This window comes from Alosa pseudoharengus, unplaced genomic scaffold, assembly GCF_046254945.1.
Source record: "Alosa pseudoharengus isolate Yale_2024_CS ecotype anadromous, Long Island Sound unplaced genomic scaffold, YU_APseudo_1.1 YU_APseudo_1.1_scf_1, whole genome shotgun sequence".
Lineage (NCBI taxonomy): Eukaryota > Metazoa > Chordata > Actinopteri > Clupeiformes > Clupeidae > Alosa > Alosa pseudoharengus.
Genome location: NW_027468564.1, coordinates 39,156,303 through 39,177,596, shown reverse-complemented (window position 1 = coordinate 39,177,596; position 21,294 = coordinate 39,156,303). Strand labels below are relative to the sequence as shown.

The following is a 21,294-nucleotide window of genomic DNA, read 5'->3' as shown; positions in this document are numbered from 1 at the left end:
TTCTCTAAGTAGGCTAATCTGTGTCCACTCCTTTGCAGAATAGCCATGGCGAGCTACACAGTGACGACACACACAGGAACCCGCCTCTTTTCTGGCACCACAAGCTACATTTACATCCAGCTGCGTGGTGCTGATGCTGAGAGCCAGGAGGAGAATCTACACAAACGCTTTTTCTCTCATGACTTTTGCAATGGATCGGTAAGTGCATTTAAAGCAACAGAAAAACAGAAAATCCAGAGGCATGATTTTAAAGATGTCCCCATATAGTGTCACACTGTAGCTATCTGGATGCTAGCTGTTAGCCGCAACAACTAACTGGGTAGCACAGATTTTGTTTGTTCATTTTGAGAGAATGAAATAAATACATTTCAATAACAAAGCAATATCAACCAATGTGAAGTTATTATGACCACCGCGCAGCGAAGCGGCAGTCATATAGGTTTAGTCAGAATTTTTTTTCTTTTCTTTTTCGCATGCCCAAATTTCCGTCAATGATTCCCGGGACACTGAAAGACCGGGGTACATGAAACTTGGTGGGCATGTAACCCCACATGGATAGCATGGAACCATCGTTTTTCGTTTTGATCTGTAGCCCCCCCGCTGGACTGGACCCCCCGAAAGGAGGGTAGGGCAGACACAGTTCTCTGTGAATATCTTGAGAACTGTATGGACTAGGATGACCATTTTTTTCCGTATGTTTGCCTCCAGGGGTCATTAACCCATTTCATGTGCACACATGTGCACAAACAGATACACACACACACACATACATTCACAGTAATCATACGTATGACACATACTCACACAGTAGACATATGTACGCTTGCATGCACAGGCACATACGCAGGCACACACACAAGCACACACACACACACACACACACACACACACACACGCGACCGCCCAATTCGCCCCCCCCTTCAAGACGGGCCTGATTGTGACATCACAAACAAAACCATTGGTAATCATCGTACTTGGATGTGCATAATTGCATAATGAGAACATAGCACTGGCTGTATCTGTCGCAAATGTTCTTACATGGAATGCTTTGCAGAATACGTTGAGGACCACTGGGACAAGGACGAGTTCTTTGGCTACCAGTTCCTGAATGGCCTAAACCCCATGCTGATCCAGCGCTGCTCAAAGGTGCCCGAGAACTTCCTCGTCACAGAGGAGATGGTCAAAGGCCTTCTAGGAGAAACCACCTTGAAGGCAGAGATAGCGGTAGGCAACGCATTGGTCAACAGTCTAGCTTGGGGAAAAAATCAGTAGATTTGAGCACAGTATATAGCATTATGCAAATAAACTGAAAATATCTAATTACATTTAATTTGCTAAAAGGCTTTTTGATAAGACATATTTCTCTTTTTTTAAGCATAAAAGCATAAGCATAAAAAGCATGAATCCAATAATCCAATGATTAATTTAAGTTGCTGGAAAGGTAGCATGGCCAACAAAGGCCCCTTTGACTGGACTGATTGAAGTGTAGCTTCAATCATGAATGTTTGTAGAAAAAAGAGACCAACACAAATATGTTGTTTTTTTCATCTGTGTGAAGCTAGTTCATGTTATGTCTGACGCTAAACTCTTTTCTATATTTACTGTCTATGTATTGTTTGCCCTCCACTACACTAAACCACTCAGAAAGGGAACATCTTCCTGTGTGACTACAAGATGTTGGATGGGCTTGTGGGAAATGTAGTTGCTGGCAGGCAGCAGTACCTCACCGCTCCCCTGGTCCTGCTCTACTGCAACCCTCAGGGTCTGATGCTGCCCATCGCCATACAGGTAAACACATTACAATTTTGAAATGTAGCAAAATAAAAAGAAAATGTAGTATTTCAAAATGTTGAGATGTTTTTCTAGTGAACAAAATGGAGGAATGCATACATGCACGAGAAATAGAAGTGGACACTAATTTAAATTGTTATTCATTTTAATTCATGTTACAGTCAAAGCCTAGCTGAGCTCAATTGTTTAGGAGAAATTGACCTCAAGTATGTTTAGGAGAAATAGGCAAGACCAAAAAAACATCTAATCTTTTAGAGTTTAAAACAGTTTGTTTGCACTGTGTATAAACTAGGGCTGTCAATCGATTAAAAATTGTAATCAAATTAATTACATACTCTGTGATTAATTAATCTAAATTAATCACATATATCATTTTTGCTGTGAAAGTATTTTAAATATTTAAATTCAAATGAATAATTGAATAATCAGCATTAGTGACATTAAAGTTCAAAAACTCTTTTATTATTATTTTCACTGTTCAAATAATGTTCATAATAATCTATGATATGACCTAATATGCTGAGGAAATATACCCCTCCTTGACCGGTGGGTTGCATCAACCAAGCTTTAAATGTAAACCTAATTACCTTTAAACTTCATTAATGGAAAAACCTTGATTTAATCCAGGTTAAAACTTGATCCATGTTGGTGCAACCTACCCTTTGCCAGATTATTGTGGCTTTCAGAGCGGATTCTTGCAAATGGTCCTGCTCCTGTTGGAGTAACTGTTTTTCTGGCCAAAGGCTACAGGTACCTGTGTATTTATCTGCCTAACTATACACAGACCTCTCTGCCTCTCTGTCTTTGGCGGTCTGACTGGACCCTGCCTGTACCTCCGCTGTGGTTTTTGACATTTTTTGAGTTGCCTATTTGTCTTTTCTGTTACCAAATGATTCTCCCTGATCTGCAGAGTTTGTGTTTGTCTACATTTAATCTACCCTCTGTCTCTGAGTCTTCTTTTGGGTCCGCAGTCTATACCTGGCCTCAACGGCCTTGACCGTTTCCAATTCTAATAGAGACATGAGCTCTGTGAGTGTTCTGTACTCAGGGAAACAGAGAACAATCACAGCCCTTTCCCTTCACTAAATAGATTTCACCATTTAAAGAACAGTGTGCAAAGTATATGTTGGTTTAGCACTTCAGAGAGCAAGCCTTTTCCATTTATTAAAGAGATCTCTCAATAGACTGACCTGAAGTTGTTGTGAGCCTCGTCCAGTTGTCTCTGCCTCTGTTTATAGGCTATCGGGTGAGTATCCTGGAATGGCAATTTGCCTTGAAGGTCAAAGACACAGGGATGATTTTAGAAATCATGCTGTTTTTTACTGGTTATGAAAGGACATAGCCAGAAATGTGTTTGCGAGACGCTTTCTCAAGGTAGAATGCAATAAAATGATGGTGATGAAAAGAAATGTGTTCTGTGCCAGGTAGAACTTTAACCCTTGTATGGTGTTCATAACATGTTATAAAATATTATTTTTGTTACACAGCACATGTTCCCACGTCTGGTGGATAAGAATGCATGTAAAAATACTTAACATATGTTTACTTTACCTCAATTACCAATGATATAGACATCATTTATGGTTCGTATTTGCCATTTACATATGGTAATAATCACATTTATTATCATATGATCATTTTTGTTTTTTGAGAGACAATTAGGAAATTCCATTATAAAAAGGTGAAAAAATAGAAAACTTGATTGATAATTATGGGTGACTATTTCTTAGAACTTAATCAGAACAGGTGAAAGTGGTTTAAATGTAACAATTTTGTGACTTTGTGTGGGAATAGCAGGTGCAGAAAGAGAACACTTCCGCACACAGACACACACATACCAGGCCCAGTTAGGATGAGGACACAATTAAGATAGCACCTACAATTATTACACTTGCAGACCTGACCTCATATGTAATATGTGTTGGGGGGGGGGAACATTCAGCAGTGATTCAGCACTATATTCTATAGTGCAACAAAATACCATAACATGATAACATGGCAATAAAGAATAAACATGGGTCTCAGCCCTGCCTTGGAGCTAAGCCAGCGGTAACACGGGAACAGAAGTTCTTCACCCTCTGGTCTTCAAAGAGCCTGTCGTCAGAGTGCACTTCCACCATGACAAGGTCCCCCAGTGAAGCAGTGCAATGGATATGACATGGAGTCACCTGCATGATTAGACATATTACAACATACTTCCCCCATCCTAGCATCTTTACACTGGCTACCTGTTAAAAGTCACATTGACTTAAAAATATTACTTTCAATATACAAAGCCACGAATGGCCGGACACCTGAATATATTAAAGGTCTCCTAGTCCCATACAACCCACCTAGACCGCTACGATCACAGAATATTGGACTTCTTGTAATCCCAAGAATCTCAAAAACTTCAACCACCTCAGGCATTTTTGGAATGTACCACCCTGCTGTGTCCTCTTGTGACTGGCACCCCAGTCATGCGTGCGACGGTGGTCACTGACCATACCTGTGCTAGTGTTGACTACCCTTCACCATGCCTTATGCTATAGCATAGTGCTGTCATGGACTTTTCATCTGCCACACCATACAACCCCTCCTCTCCTCTCTCTCTCTCTCTCTCTTCTCAACTGTATAGCGTTCTGGCCGCAGACAGTTTGTCCAACGACCCGCATGCTGTCACGGTAAGCTGGGGAGAGCTGAGCCGAAATGCAATGCAAGGCACCACAACCTTAGAATTTACAAGATTCTTTATTCTGTACTTGGACAAACCGTGTGTAATACAACACAATAAGACTAATAACCGACAAAGACTGAGACTGAGAGGAGACAGAGGGTTTACATACACAGGGGTAACAGGGCACAGGACAATGATCAGGGTAAAACAAGACAGGTGGAAACCATAATTAAACTAACAGACTAATTAACAGAAAGACAGAGGACTGGACGAGACCAACAAGACAATAACAGAAAACAGGTGTGGAAACAGAAAAGGAGGGAAAACTAAGCACAGACCAAATAAGGAGATGGGGCGGAGACAAAGACAGGTGACAGGCAGGTAAACACAAAGCACATGGGGAACAAACAAAGGATCACATGGCACCGGACCCTTGCACATGCACTGTATTCAAGCCACAGTACACTGAAGACAGTAAAGCATGGTGGTGCATGTTATTGGGATGTTTCTCATACTGTGGTGTTGGACCTATTTGTCTGGCAAAACCCAGAAATGCCCCAACATGTTACGGGAAGATTTAAAAAGAGACACTGGCACTCTTGCACTGTAGTAACATTTGTATGGTCTAGGTACCGTTGCATAAAAAATAAAATGGCTGTTATTCACAAGACTACTTTTACTTTTATACTTTATGTACATTTCTAAGCCTATACTTTGTTACTTTTACTTGAGTAAAGAAGTTAAATCAGTACTTTTACTTTTACCAGAGTATTTTTTAACACAAATATTTATACTTCTACTTGAGTATGGGAAGTGAGTACTTTTGCCATCTCTGTTGATGACCGGCTTAAATTTGACCTGAACACCACCTCGGTGTGCAAGAGAGGGCAACAAAGACTCTCTGCACTTAGGAAACTGGCTAAGTTTCAGGTGGACAAAACATTGATGGCATTGTTTTACAAAGCTTTTATTGAGTCACTCCTCACATTCTCCATTATCTGCTGGTATGGAAATGTCACCATCAGAGACAAAAATGCACTTTCCAAGATTGTAAATATGGCCAGTAAGATAGTGGGAGTGAAGTTTGTTAGTCTCACCGAATATTTTAATAAGCAGGTGTTCAACAAAGCGATACAAATATATCAAGACACAAGCCATCCCCTGTATTCTGAATACGTGCTGCTGCCATCTGGCTTGCGTTTTAAAACTCCTATTGCTTTTAAACAGAGGTACAAAAATCCCTTCATCCCCTTCTCTATCCAAGTACTGAATGCACACAGCAGGAAAAAATAGATTTGTCCATTTAGTTTAGTTTATTTATTGAAGTTTTTATCTTGGTTTTACTGACTTTTTAGGCATTGTCAGACCTATTTATCACAACTAAATTATTATTTTGTGCATATCTGTCTGTATTGTATCGTGTTGTGTCTTGTCGTGTGGTATGTGATCCTGTCTGCAATCAAATTGCCCATTTGGGACAAAGAAATAAATTGAACTTGAACTTGAACTTGATCCCGTTGTTGGCAAATATTTTGAGGTGGTTAACATAATCGAAAAGTCTGGAAATTTGGCACACACATCAGGTGTCACACAAAGCAGCTAGGTAAAAAAGCTTGGCCCCGGGTATGGCCCAGAGACTCGCTAGCGCCCCCTTACGCCCCCTTAGATGACTGATCCCGTGGTGGGCATATACTTTCAGCTACACACACCAAATTTGGTAGGTGTCTGTATCTCCCTAAGATGAACGACTTTCGTATGTACAATGCATGCCCAACAGGAAGTGAGGTATTTGGGATTTTGTGCAGACTAATATGTGATGAAATATGTGATGAATCATGATGCCAAAAGAGGTTCTTCCCATGGGTGAAAACGCATGAAATTTGGCACACATATTAAGTGATACAGTGAATAGACAGGGATAAAAGCTTGGCACCGGGCGTTGCCCAGGAACTCCATAGCGCCCCCTTATGTCACTGTGACTTGTGGTTGGCATATAGTTTTAGATACACACACCAAATTTGGTGGGTGTATGTAACTCCCAAAAACAAACAACTTTTGTATTAACATGCCATTAGCCACGCCCACAGGAAGTGAGGTAATTGAGATTTTGTGCGTTGTGGACATGATCAATTTTAACGTACTCCTCCTAGACGGTTGATCCGATTCATGTCAAAGTTGGTATACATGACGCCGAGATGTTCCTGATTATAAATTGTGAAGCTTTTTTTTGATATGTTGTAATTTGACGAAATGGCGAAATTATTAATTTTAATACCCTTCCACATAAACAATAAATGTGTCATAATTCACCATGCATGGCTTGAAATGTTTTAAATTTCACAGGTCATTGAAGACCATGTTAATGATAATATTCACATGCCCATAATGCATGTTTGGCATAGCGCCACCAACTGGCAACAGAAAGAATGACAATTATACTGATGCCATATGATCAATTTGAACAAACCTAGACGGTTTGTCAGATTCATCTGAAATTTGGCAAATATTATGCCAAGATGTCGCTGATGTTAAATTGTAAAGGGATTTTTGATAACTCATATATTTGATATGATTTTAATATCTCACCAGATAAACAGGAAATGTGTCATAAATCACAGTGCATTGAATGAATGGTCTGAAACTTCTCAGGTTAATAGATGGAATTATGATGATATCCAGACACCCCATGGTGCCTGACATAGCGCCACCACCTGGCCAAGCAGGAAATGTGAAATGTGAAATGGACAATGCCTTAAGTGATTGATCTGAAACTTTATAAAATATCGGATATCATTATTGTGATGATATTTACATGCGTAATTCACAGGCCTAACATAGCGCCACCTTCTGGCCAAGCAGGAAATGTGCCAGAAATGCTCTATGCCAGGGGTGTCAAACTCAAATTCACAGGGGGCCAAAATTAAGAACTGGGAGTATGTCGCGGGCCAAGCTCAACATTGAATAACCGATGTTTTTATTGAATTAAAACTGTATACACACACAAGAAAAAATAGAATGCAGGCATTTCTGAATATAGCCTAATAGAAAAAATATATTGAATATCTGAATAGAAAAAATATATTGGCCTATTTTTGCAGGTGAACTATAAAACATTTAACAACTATCAAAATTGTAATTGTAACTATTAACAGTTCATGACAGGTCACGTCATGAACTCATGACAGTTCAGTTTTTTTTTTCTAAATAAAGATTCATAATACTTTGAACATTCAATGAATTGACAGAAGCACTTCCACTTATGATTTACTTTAGCTATTTCATTTTATTTATTTTTCATTATTTATTCACTTTACATAAATTATATTGTAAAATTGTAGGATTAACAGGAATTATAGTTGCTCAACACCACAGGAACAGTTAAAAAAAAGTCTTAACTCACAACTCCAGAGGTTCACGGAACAAGAAGGGGGAGGAAGGATGGTGAACTTGCGTGTTAGTAATTCAGGCGCAGGGGGAAAAAAACTGTTCAGTATTCTGGGTAGCCTAACGTTCACTGTAATGTTGTATGATAAAGCCACATTGGGTTTGACTTCCTCCGCAATTACTTTGTTGTATGGAATAAAATAACACTGTATTTGAAAATAACAGACTTTATTTTGTTGTAGGCCTATATGTGCTTTGGGAATATTTCAGCCACCACTTGGCCTAAACGTATAGGCTACCGCAGTGGATAACGTTAACGTTAGTGAAGGTAATGGTAACGTTAACACTCTTTCAAGTAGGCCTATGGCTAATGAAATCTCTGATAACAGCTCAATCCACAGCAATGAAATGTATGCTTTGTGTGGTAATGATAGATGTTTGGTAGCCTATTTGTATACTGCTAGGTCCATATGATTTCCAGTGAATACAAACATTCAAACACTGCTCAAGTAGCTAAATTAAATGTGTGTAATCGGTCGCGTATGTAACTCTTCTCAACTTGTACTTTGTTAAATTTAACATCCCCACAATATAAATGAGAAAACCATGTTAACAAATTACCTACGACGGACCTTACACCTAGGGAGAGGGGGGTGTAATTTAAGTCATAACTTGTGTTACCAGAGCCCGTCTACCGATTCTCTGGTGTTACGTTGAAACTATTCAGTTTGATGCAACCCGATACATTTTAGTAGCTCGTAAACTTCAACGTAGTGCGTTGAACTAAGCTAGAGTTCTAAGTTACGTTAGAACTAAGCTAAGATGGAACTTACGTTCAACTGGTGCAACCGGCTGCAGGATATAGAGCGACCAACTTTTTTTTGAGTAAGCATTGATTGTGCGTGACACAGTCTCAATTTGCGGGGCTTCAAACGCTGTGCGCGCACGCACTACGCGGGACGGGTGGTCACCCTATCTGGTTGCATAGATACATGTTTTGTTTATGAACAGAAAAGGCGGCATTAACGATGCAACGCATTTTGGGATATGAAGTGTTATCGGTGTATGATACACTGTACAGTATGTAGCAACTTGATGGGCTGCGTTGCCCTGGGCTGCGCTCATGCGCTGAATAGAATAGCGTGCTGGGCCAGCTCTAACGCGGATGCGCTTAAGAGAATACTCTCGGGCCAGCTCAGATATGGATGCGCTGTATAAACTATGCAGCGGGCCACTTCTAATACAGATTGAACTAGATGTACCGCAGAGTGGTACAAAATATGACCGCCGCCCAGTCCAGCACATTTTTTCCACAAAAAGAAATCACGCTGAAAGGCCTATATGATTCTAACTGTCTCACTAAATTGCATTATCCACACTCAATTCTCACTGGTATCTGCTAGACAACAAGTCCCAAAACATGATTAGTTCACATGTAAAATTCATTTTATACAACCCCACCTCCATCTTGCCTGTTCATAATTCAGAGAAATTCTTGATTGTTTGTGTTATGTTTATGTTATGTGTGTGGGTGTGTGTGAGTGTGTGTGTGTGTGTGTGTGTGTGCGTGCTTGTGTGTGTGCCTGCGTATGTGCCTGTGCATGGAAGCGTACATATGTCTACTGTGTGAGTATATGTCATACGCAGTGTTGGGAGTAATGCGTTACAAAAGTAATGTAATTACTGTAATGTATTGCTGTTTGCGGTAACGCGGTAATGTAAGGCATTACAAAAAAAAATTGGGTAATATTTACTCGGTACAAACTTCAGTAACGCGCGTTACAATGCATTTAACCCAAAATTAAGCGCTTGTTTTGTTTTGATACATATTAGCAAACACCACCGCGAGAACAACAGAGGAGAAAAAATCCGCGAAAAATAGTAGAACGTATCTCCTGATACTGGTTGAAGATGACTGTGGCTGCAGCAGACTCAAAGTCGGACTCTATTTGCGGGATGGACATAAGCCTACGCTCATTATTTTTAGCTTGTCAGAGACAAGGATATGAAGAATATGAAGAACATAATAGTTAGTGCACTTTGTGTGCGAAACCAAAAGATCTCACTATGCCTCGCGAAATAGCACAAGTCATTTAATGAAACATCTAAAGTGGTGCCACGCTAATCTTTTTTATTCTTGATAAAACACAAACTATGTTCTTCTAGTGCATGACAGCTTTGAGCTGTGAACTTGAATTAAAGAGAATAAAGGGATAGAAATGCAGAAAAAGATTGTGTAGCCTGGCAGTGCCACCGCTCCCACCCCCCGCATCACGCACTGCGTAGGGCACCAAAGGACAGAGGGGGCACCCAAATGTAACCAATGAATAGTAGCTTTACTGCAAACTGCGTTTCACTCTTCATCAATAACGTTTACAATGTCAGAATGCACTAACACCAGTGGCGTAACTATAGTAGGTGCAGCAAGTGCAGTCGCACCAGGACCCGTGACCTCCCGGGGCCCGTCGCTACCCCCGCCCTGCCTCCTTTTTTTTTTTTTTTTTAGAACTTTAGAGCACGGAGAGTGAAGCGTCACTTTGACGATCTATCGGAAGATGAGCGCTTAACCGATGCAGAGAGTCAAAGTGCAGGTATTTTATGCAACTCTGGACATCATAATCAGTCAGCTCTCCCAAAGATTTGCAAGTATGCGGGAAACTTGTCATGTGTTTGAGTCTTTACGTATGACCCTTCAACTCGCAGGTGATGATGAACTGCTTGAAAAGGCAAGACGTTTGTCAGACCATTAGGGGCATTGCACCGACATTCCCAACACAACTCCTCTCATTCAGGTCTTGCTTTAAAGCAGAGATTTCACAGATGTCATCTATTTTTCAACTTGCCAAAATGCTGGTGGTAGATTATGACAGTGTAACATCCACATTCGGGGAAGTGTGTAGCCTACTCATGTTGTTTCTGACATTGCCTGTGACTGTGGCAACAGCTAAGCGATCTTTTTCCAAACTCAAATTTATTAAGACCTATACCTAAAGAGCAGCATGGGGCAGGAGAGGCTCCGTGGGTTAGCTATCCTGTCCATTGAAAATACGAGAGCCAGAGCATTAAATATTGGGAACATCGTTGACGATTTTGCACAACGAAAGGCTCGTAAGATGGCCTTCTTCTAATGGCCTAATTCACGCATATTGGGGATTGTATGTGTGGCATGATGGAACGAATAGGGGGTATAAACCCATGGACGTTGCGACTACGCCACCCTGGGGATTTCACCCAGGGAAATATGAGTACCAGATTCAGACATAAAGCACTCAAGTTCGTTGACTGATGGCAAGAGACGTGGTTTCATTCGTTAAAATTAATTTATTAACAAAAGATAAAAACAATCAACACAGTTCCCATTCACACTTGACATACAATAAGGGAAGGAGGAGGACAGGGTCCACTGGAGCTGAGGCCTACCTATGGAGAGGTATAGAGAGGTCACACCACAGCACGTGTCCACACGCACACAAAATGGTTCACACACAGCACCCGTGTTGTAAAGCGGCACGCCGCACAAGACACAGCACCCGAAGAGAGCAGCCCCTCCACCATAGGCACTCAGCTCCTGGAAGGGACAAGGAAATTTGTACAGGGAGGGTTAACAACACCACAGTCAAACTAAACAAATAACAAATGACAGTAACAAATACAGGGCACTGGTTATCCACAGCCCTAAGAAGGGCCTCCTGCCAGTGACAAATCAGGACAGAAATCGACAAAACACGACTAACAGGGGATGGGTAAACAGCTGAAAAGAAATGAATCACTCGACTCTCATTCATCCGACACAGACAAAAACAAGAGCGCTCGTCACAGACCTTTTGCTTGTACAGGTTAGCCAGCTAGGAGTACAGCTGGCTAGCTTTTATGGTCACTTTATATCCGTTCAGATCGATCATCTTCATATGCGCCGTTAAAGCAACTCAAACAGTACAAGCAGTAAGCTAGCGCTACAGGCGAAACAATAAAAGACTAGCAGCAATAAGGAACTTGTGTTGGTGAGACGTGAGGGCAGTTACAGGCCCAATACAGGCAAACTTCGGTAGGCAAAGCAGCAGCGTTCACACAGAAGCTGTAGTTGTTCCCCGTCCAGCTGTTAGCTGCAATCAACTACAGTCTCAGTAGATAGAAGTTGCCTCCTACTATCCAGACAAACGCTGAGGACATAGCAGCTGCTACCATCAACAAGCGTTGGGCAGACAAAGGGGGAAAATCCACAGGCAAGCTGCGTGAGTGGCGGAAATCAGGTGAGCAGGAACCAGCTAGTCAGAAAGGCGGTCACCAAGCTTATGTACAAAAACCATTAATTGGCTGGCCAATTATCTGCTGGCTTTGGTGGGAGCCCTAAGTGGGCGGAAATATTCCATTCTGCTACATTCTACCCAGGCTTCTTGCATCGTCGCCCCGACGATGGATTTAACTGGACTAGGCATACATAAACTCTACTACCCAAAAGAGCAGAGGTGGGTTTAGGCACCCAACCCTGCCAATGGGCCAGGCCTCACAAGGGCTTGCAGTTTGGCTAATAGGCCTACACTGCTACCAGGACAAACACAGGGAGGGCGTGCAGTTTGGTCTCTATACCAACGCTGCTACCAGGACAAACACAAGGAGGGCGTGCAGTTTGGTCTCTATACCAACGCTGCTACCAAGACAAACACAGGGAGGGCGTGCAGTTTGGTCTCTATACCAACGCTGCTACCAGGACAAACACAAGGAGGGCGTGCAGTTTGGTCTCTATACCAACGCTGCTACTAAGACAAACACAGGGAGGGCGTGCAGTTTGGTCTCTATACCAACGCTGCTACCAGGACAAACACAGGGAGGGCGTGCAGTTTGGTCTCTATACCAACGCTGCTACCAGGACAAACACAGGGAGGGCGTGCAGTTTGGTCTCTATACCAACGCTGCTACCAGGACAAACACAAGGAGGGCGTGCAGTTTGGTCTCTATACCAACGCTGCTACCAAGACAAACACAGGGAGGGCGTGCAGTTTGGTCTCTATACCAACGCTGCTACCAGGACAAACACAAGGAGGGCGTGCAGTTTGGTCTCTATACCAACGCTGCTACTAAGACAAACACAGGGAGGGCGTGCAGTTTGGTCTCTATACCAACGCTGCTACCAGGACAAACACAGGGAGGGCGTGCAGTTTGGTCTCTATACCAACGCTGCTACCAGGACAAACACAGGGAGGGCGTGCAGTTTGGTCTCTATACCAACGCTGCTACCAGGACAAACACAAGGAGGTTGACAGCCTGGCCAGTGGAACAGGCCAGATGGACGACTACCAGCAGAGTGGTCAGTAGGCCAGACTCTGCTGCCTGAAGCCTGCAGAGGCAAGCCACAGGAAAAGGGGGTCAGACATTTCTAAACAGCCCTCACTTACTGATGAACACCATGGATCCAGTGTTTAACAGTCTTCTCATAAGAATTACACTTGCCACAAAGTTGCCAGGGAAAGAAAACACATGAAGGGTCCCTCACTCTCTGGGTCCCTTGATGGGAGATCACCTCCACATCCACCGCCAGCAGCAGATGTATGGGTAGTAAACCCAGTAGCTGAGGTCCTTGACGGGACTGAGTCTGATCATGGCCCCAAACAACTGTAAAAGGAAGGCCCTATCTCGCCTGAACATAAAAACAGTTAACAAACACAGGTAATAACGCTGCCCTCTTCATGACTGGTTACTGGTTCCTACGAGAGCTGCCTTTCATCCTTCGGGATCAGGAGAAAAATAAAAATAAAACTGCTCACCCAATTGTTAAACATCCAGTCGCCCGCTGCTGCTTTGCCTTTTTAAACATGTTACACACTGCAAGCAAAATAACAATTAACAGTACAAAACACCAAACAAATATGAGGGAAAAAAAACGAAAGAATGTAAACACACGTCTGCTTTTAACAGTAAATCCTGCCGACTACGCCAGATTGTGACCGGGGCCAACACCAGCCCCGAAATTACAATGACCCGACTACGCCACCCAGAGGGACAAAAAGAGGGAAGGAAATCCCACCTGACAGTTCTAAGCTAGTTTAACAAGTTCGTAAGTAAAACAGAAAAGAGCAGAGATCAGATTCTCAAGTTCAGTACTTTATTGACCTTTAGTGGGACAATAAGCTGGGGAAGGAAGCCAATTAGTAAAAATATATATTTTATTAAAGGTCCAATAAATACGTAACAATAAATGGAGCTACTGATATCATATCAATCACACCTAATAAACTAGATAGCTTAGTTGTAAATATGTATGTTCTAGTCAATACCGCTGTGGAGAGAGAGAGCATCAGGTGAGCCACTGGAGGGCGAAGGAGGACCCCAAGACACCCCTCACCTGTGCAAGAGAAAATATTCACACACACACCAAACACACGGTTATCTACACTCACAGCAAGCAAATAGTGCAGGCACACGTTTATGGGTGAACACCAGAAAGCCTCGCTAAGCATGCAGTGAACATAAGGGAGGAAGAAGGGCTTGCACCATCCGTGGGCCTGATGCGTATAACCTCTCCAACAACAGGACTAATAGGCTACGAGAGAAAGAGACTTGTTAAATACTATTTTTAGGAGGGATTGAACGAACACAGTTGGTTTGACAAACAAAACAAAGAAACAGCACATGTACCCAAAAAAACCAAGGACACGGACATACATTCATAGGCCACAGGACAAGCCAAGCGTAGCCTACACCGTGTAGCCTAACTAGCGACAGCGTTAACCAGGCAGCCAGGTTATCGCAGACAACACAAACAAGTTACACCAATCACAGAAAACAAAATACGTATGGCAAAACAGCAGTGGCATTAACAGGAGTTCTTCCTAAAAGCAAACGGAGCCAATATTAACATGACATGCAGTAAATACATAGAACAGTCATTCAGTGCGTTTCATAACAATGGGTGAATATTACCTTGTAGGCTACCAACTCTAAGAAAGCTCGTCTTTCACCCAGTCATCGTCGCACCAAGCCTTCCTGTTAACGACCGGCATATTAAAATACTAAAACCATCAAAACACAAGAAAGCAGTGCGTGCATGCAAGATAAAACGCACCTGATCAGGACAACCAAGGCTTAAACAGGGGGAAGCGGCGGAATGTTTGCCTGGGGTTCAGCGCCGACAATAGGAACCTATTACATAAACCAATGAAACATTACATTCTGCTAAATAAGGACCCATTATATGGCCAAAAACCCAAGCTTACCTGCCAACAACCAGTGATCTATAGGGGGGGTACACTCCAAGAAGTCAGGCCGCAAAGAAGCCGACAATGGCTGCTATTTAAAGCCAAGCTCAAATGCGGAAGTGCATTACGTTGATTGAGTAGTGCTGCGTAATCTAGTTGGGGGCGTAGCCCCCGGCTACAATCTACCCCCCCCACTTGATATCGGCGTCCCGACGATACACAGTGAAATCTATTAATTCCAGGGCCTAAACAGTGCAATAATTACGTTACTGGACCCAGGTGACTGAGACGCTGCAGCACCCCCACCTCCCCCAGTCCCCGTTGGCTTGGGGAGATGATGTGGATTGGTATGCTTTCCAGCAGTCTTCCGTTGAGTCCTTCGGAGGGAGATCTCACTGTCCTGCGAATCCTCACTACTAGAATCCATTTCCCGTAGTGAGGAGGTTCCCGCCGTATCAGGTACCATAGGCTCAAACAAGGGAGGGAGGAGAGTTGGTTGACCACAGGAGGTAGTGGTACTGTTGTCCACTTGGTCACTAGTAGAAACCATTCCCCTTAAAGAGGAGGCGGCAGATGTACCAGGCACCACAGGTTCAAGCGAATGAGGTAGATCTGATAAGTCATGTGAAGAAGTGGTGGATACTTCAGGTTGGGGCGGAAGTATGACCCACAACTCACTCTCTGGGTCGTCTGCATCAGGAGGGATGTCCACGGGTGGGTCCCGCCTTGGCCTAGAAGAACAAACATGATTAATAGGGACAGGTCTAAGCAGCATTCGATGGACAGTCTTTACAGGACCTAGGTTACCCTCATCGTCCACTGGGGCAATGGAATACACTGCACTACCATTGGACGGAGCCTTGATTATCTGATACTTCCTGGGGCCCCATGTATCTTGAATCTTGGCCCGCCCCTGAAATGCCTTATTCTGAAGATACACCAGGTCCCCCTCTTGAAGGTCCTCACTGGTCAGGTGCTGATCGTTCCGTTCCTTCCGGATGCGGGCAGCTTCCCGTAGCCGCTCTTTGGCACCATCAAAGGCAGTCTGGAGTCGCTGCTGATGTTCCCGCAACCAGTCATTAACGGAGCCCGAAGGTGGTTCGTGGACTCTGCCGAGAAGGAAGTCAATGGGCAGGCGTGGTTCCTGGCCGAACATCAAGAGGTAGGGGGACTCCCCTGTGGTCTGGTGGATTGTGGTATTGTATGAGAAGAGGACCTGTGGCAAGTAAGCTGGCCAATCACATTTCTTATTAGGGGGAAGAGTCTGAAGCAGGCTGTGTAGGGTCCGATTGAATCTTTCACACTGTCCATTTCCCTGTGGATGGTAAGGGGTGGTGTGCGTTTTCTGGACTCCATAAAGCGTGCAAAGTTGCTGGATCAGAACACTTTCAAAGTTCCGTCCTTGATCGGAGTGGATCCGCGCTGGGACCCCAAACCGGTAGAACCATTCCTTCACCAGAACGCCTGCAACAGTGGATGCCCGTTGGTCTCTTGTTGGTACAGCCTGGGTAAACTTGGAAAAAACATCAGTCATAATTAACACATTTTCCAAACCACCTCGGGAGCGCTCTAGTAAGGTAAAGTCAATAGCCAAAATATGATTGGGCCTGGAACTAATCAGATGACCCATAGCAGTTTTCACTGCAGGCTGCACAGATTTGGCTAGTACACAGCGCTCACATTTCTGACACCACCTTTTTACATCTGCGTACAACCCTGGCCAGTAGCAACGTTGTCTGACCAATTCGGTTGTCCTTTCCACACCTTGATGCCCGTGGCCTTGGTGAAGCTGCTGAAGGACCTCTTCCTGTAATACCGTTGGGAGAAGTAGTTGGATCGATCACTTCCTCCCCTCCATCCGATCGGAACATCCTTCTGTATAGGAGGCCATCCTGTTCTAGGATCCGCCCCCACTGTCGGACCAATTCGAGTGTGGGCCGTGAAAGAGCAGCCCGCTCTGGGCGAGTGGGGATTCTTTTCTGTCGCCAGAATGACAGGAAGGGACCTATGACAGCATCCTCCTTTTGCAACGTGGCAAGCTGATTCATGGAGTAAGTAGGCAGAGCAGTAATAATGGACTGAGTTGCCTCAAAGGACAAGAGGGCGGCTGGTTGTTGTATACCTTCAGGGAGCAAAGTTCCCGGCAGTGCAGATTCAAGTACAGGGTGTCTGATGCTAGGTGGCCTCGAAAGGGCATCCGCGTTAATATTGGAGCGGCCAGATCTATACTTGATAGTGAAATCAAATGCTGCTAACTGAGCGGCCCAACGTTGTTCTGTTGCCCCCAACTTTGCGGTATTTAAGTGACTCAGGGGGTTATTATCAGTCCACACTATACACTTCTGGCCAAGCAGGTACTCTCTGAATTTTTCGCTCATGGCCCATTTCAGGGCCAAGAATTCCAATTTCATGGAGCTGTAATTGGGCATGTTCTTTTCTGTCCTGCTCAATGTCCGGCTAGCATAGGCCACTGGTCTCACCTGTCCTCCTTGATCTTGGGACAAAACGGCCCCCAAGCCGCTCAAGCTGGCGTCAATTTCTAAAATAAAAGGTAAAGAGAAATCAGCATATGCCAACACTGGAGCCGTAACAAGCCTAGATTTAAGATCCTGAAAGCTTTGTTCACACTGCTTGGTCCATGCATCTCCGAGTAACTTCCCTGCTCCCTTTTTAGTCTGAGTCTTTGTCAGTTCGGCCACTACGCGATGAAGGGGGGCAGCCATCTGGGAAAACCCTCCCACAAATCTCCGATAATAGCTTGCAAAGCCTAAGAAGGACCGTAGTTCTGACACAGTCGAAGGACGAACCCACTTTGCAACAGCGTTTATTTTGTCAGGGTCTGTAGCTACCCCATCCTTGGAGATAACATGGCCCAAGTACTTTACCTCAGTTCTAAAAAAACAGCACTTTTCAAGTTTCACCTTCAGGCCCTCATAATGCAACCTGGCCAGTACCGAATCCAGCCGCTGTAGGTGGTCTTCTACTGTGGATGAAAAAACAATTACATCATCCAAGTACAACAGCAAGGTCTGAAAGTGTTGAGCGCCAAAAATTCTCTCCATTAGTCGCTGGAAGGTACTGGGCGCGTTGCAGAGCCCAAAGGGCATACGATTGAACTCAAAAAGGCCAAAGGGAGTACAAAAAGCAGTCTTCGCTTTATCCTTCTCGGCCACCGGCACCTGGTTGTAGCCACTTGCCAAGTCAAGTGTTGAAAACCAGTGAGCCCCCGATAACGCATCCAATGACTCTTCTATACGGGGTAGTGGGAATGCATCGCGCCGTGTCTTTGCATTAAGCTGGCGATAGTCGACGCACATTCGAAGGCTGCCATCCTTTTTGCGTACAAGGACAATGGGGGATGCGTAAGGGCTACAGCTCTCGCGAATCACCTGGGCCTCCAAAAGTTGATTAATGTGGGCTTTTACGGCTTCATAGTCGGATGGGGGAATACGGCGAAACCGTTGTCTTACTGGGGTCTCATCAACTAAAGGAATCTCGTGTGCTAGGAGGTCAGTGCACCCCAAGTCCCCTTCGTGAGTTGAAAAAACATCCTGGTGTTTCTGTAACAGACTTTTAATGCTAGCTTGTTCTGACTCTGAAAGGGCACCCAGATTCAAAGACCTGAACGGATCTACCACTGTACTGGCCTGAACAGACTGGACATTAATAGTGGTGGTGGCTGCTTCCGGTCTCCCCAAAACCCCTCGAACCTCAGTGACCCCAGATGGCAAGGTTATAAGTTGAGCAGGCGTCAGAGTGCCTAGAGCACAGTGAGGGTACAATTTAACATCTACTTGCCCCACATTTACCATGGGGACATAAACCGTACCCCGAAATATTTTAACCATGGATGGGGAGGCTAATAAGCCTGCAGGCAAGGAGTCATGATTGGCAAATGGTTCAAACATTACCGTACCAAATGGAGAGAGGATTTTCTGAGAGCAAGTAGCAGCCACCAGCTTAATAGTTCCCCCTGGTATGTAGACAGGATACCTGCCCCTCACCTTAGCAATACCATGTCGGTGACTCTGGTCTCCTGGCTGAGCTTGATGGCATGATTGTAGAGCATGCTGGAAAGCCCTCGGGGCCTGTTGCACAGAGGGCTGATCAAAAAGGGCGGGGCCGTGCTGTCGGAACAAATTATCGTAACATGCACGTATGATATTCATGCCTAACACCCCAGGGACCCCTGCCATAGCCCCAGACCCCGACCCCTTCACCACCAAGATACCCCTCTTGGGGATAGAGGTACCCAAAACATCAACATCAAGTTCCACATAACCTAAATATGGGATATCTAGCCCATTTGCTGCACGGAGCTGTAACCATTGGCATTCTCTTGGAGAATCACAAAAATTTGCATTGAAAAAGTCCTCTCTGACTGTGGAAACCATTGACCCTGTATCCAGTAAACATTTCACATTTACCCCTCCCATGTTTACAGTGATGTTAGGACATGACCCCACAATTTGTGAAAATTCTTGTCTAAGCACCTCAGCCCCATTACCTGAGCCAATACTGCCCCCTTCTGAGTCGTGGCTCATCAACACAGAGGGAGCTAGTTTTCCGGACGCTGCCTTTGGGCACCCTCCCCCAACCTATCATATGGCAGAGAACCAGTACTCTGGGTTACCCGTGCATTGTCACAGTTGCGTGCATAATGCCCAGGTTGTTGACATCTCCTACAGATAACAGGACCAGGACGAATGGATTGAGGTCGTCTAGAAGGGTTTTGCAAAAGTGATACACTCTCCGTAAGTTTGTCAAGCTGTTCTTGTTGCCTCTTTAGCATTACTTTCAGCTCAGTAAGCTCTGAAGTTTGTTTAGGTAAGACCCCTGCTTCTCTAGGGACGTTTGATATCTGGGTAGCACAAATAGATGGAACTGAGAAACTCCTTACCCTACCTTCAGCTGGCCTACCTTCCCTCTCCCACCTGATGGCTTCGCTCCTTACGCCTAGCAGGGTGGCATCTGGCTGGGTGCGGCCCCACTGTTTCAATGCTCTGCGGAGATCTGGGTCATAAACATGTTCCACAAACTGATCTCTTAATAAAATAGCAGAATTAGGTACATTATCAGGAGCAGCCTTCAGCACTCTTTCCATCAAGTCAAATAACGCATGTGAGTATTCTTGGAGAGACTCGCCCTCCAACTGTCTCCTAGAGAAGAAATCTTTTTGGAGGGCAACATAGGACTCAGCACAGCCATACAGCTCCTGTAAAATAGATAGCACTTTAGTTGGATTTTCCCTATCCTCCCTAGGCCTATACTTTATTTCATCCTTCGCTTCTCCTTCAAGATGGTCAAAAATGAAATAAGCCTGATCTATAGGAGCCAAATGTCGAACCCTCATACTGGCTTGGACTTCCTCAATCCACTCCAAAACACCCATGCCACCCTTACCCCGAAACACAGGACATTTCCGTTCCCTGGGTACATATAAAATACGTTCAGGGGTCGTTAGGTTGTCAGTCACTAACCTAGGACCACCAGGGAGATTAACAGATGCAGAACCAGAGGGGTGTGTTGCCCTCGTTTGGTCTCGTTTAAACTGTTCATTTTCAGCTCGCAACCTTGTCACCAGGTCTTGTAACTCCTGCAGTTCAGTTTCCATATCTACAAGACAGGTTTAAAAGTCACTTCAACCAATGGCGCAGCTTGCAAAGTCCTGGCAGGGAGGATGGATCCGTCAGGGATGCTGTGCTGCCAACTGCTGTTTTGCCTTAGAAACAAACAATGCAATACAATTTTACAATAAACACACATAGAAAATAACCAAAACCAACCAACTGTGAAAGTCCAGACTCAAGAATCAAATCTCTGCTTTACACGATCCTGCCGACTACGCCAGATTGTGACCGGGGCCAACACCAGCCCCGAAATTACAATGACCCGACTACGCCACCCAGAGGGACAAAAAGAGGGAAGGAAATCCCACCTGACAGTTCTAAGCTAGTTTAACAAGTTCGTAAGTAAAACAGAAAAGAGCAGAGATCAGATTCTCAAGTTCAGTACTTTATTGACCTTTAGTGGGACAATAAGCTGGGGAAGGAAGCCAATAAGTAAAAATATATATTTTATTACAGGTCCAATAAATACGTAACAATAAATGGAGCTACTGATATCATATCAATCACACCTAATAAACTAGATAGCTTAGTTGTAAATATGTATGTTCTAGTCAATACCGCTGTGGAGAGAGAGAGCATCAGGTGAGCCACTGGAGGGCGAAGGAGGACCCCAAGACACCCCTCACCTGTGCAAGAGAAA

The 21,294-nt window shown here is 44.2% G+C and overlaps 1 protein-coding gene across 1 annotated transcript; it reads left to right on the top strand.

The window, feature by feature from the left end:
- The first annotated feature begins 941 nt into the window (after positions 1-941).
- On the top strand, positions 942-1,967 carry LOC143118828 (arachidonate 12-lipoxygenase, 12R-type-like). The gene is made up of 4 exons (XM_076279944.1): positions 942-961; positions 1,055-1,224; positions 1,645-1,788; positions 1,953-1,967. Exons 2-4 carry the CDS (start codon positions 1,123-1,125, stop codon positions 1,965-1,967), a joined length of 261 nt encoding a protein of 86 aa, XP_076136059.1. The 5' UTR covers positions 942-961; positions 1,055-1,122.
- The last annotated feature ends 19,327 nt before the right edge of the window (positions 1,968-21,294 follow it).

Excerpts from the sequence above, each read along its gene's own strand:
- LOC143118828 (XM_076279944.1), top strand. The coding sequence starts at position 1,123 with ATGCTGATCCAGCGCTGCTCAAAGGTGCCCGAGAACTTCCTCGTCACA. Across the intron at positions 1,225-1,644 it reads CCTTGAAGGCAGAGATAGCG|AAAGGGAACATCTTCCTGTG; the intron begins GTAGGCAACGCA and ends TAAACCACTCAG.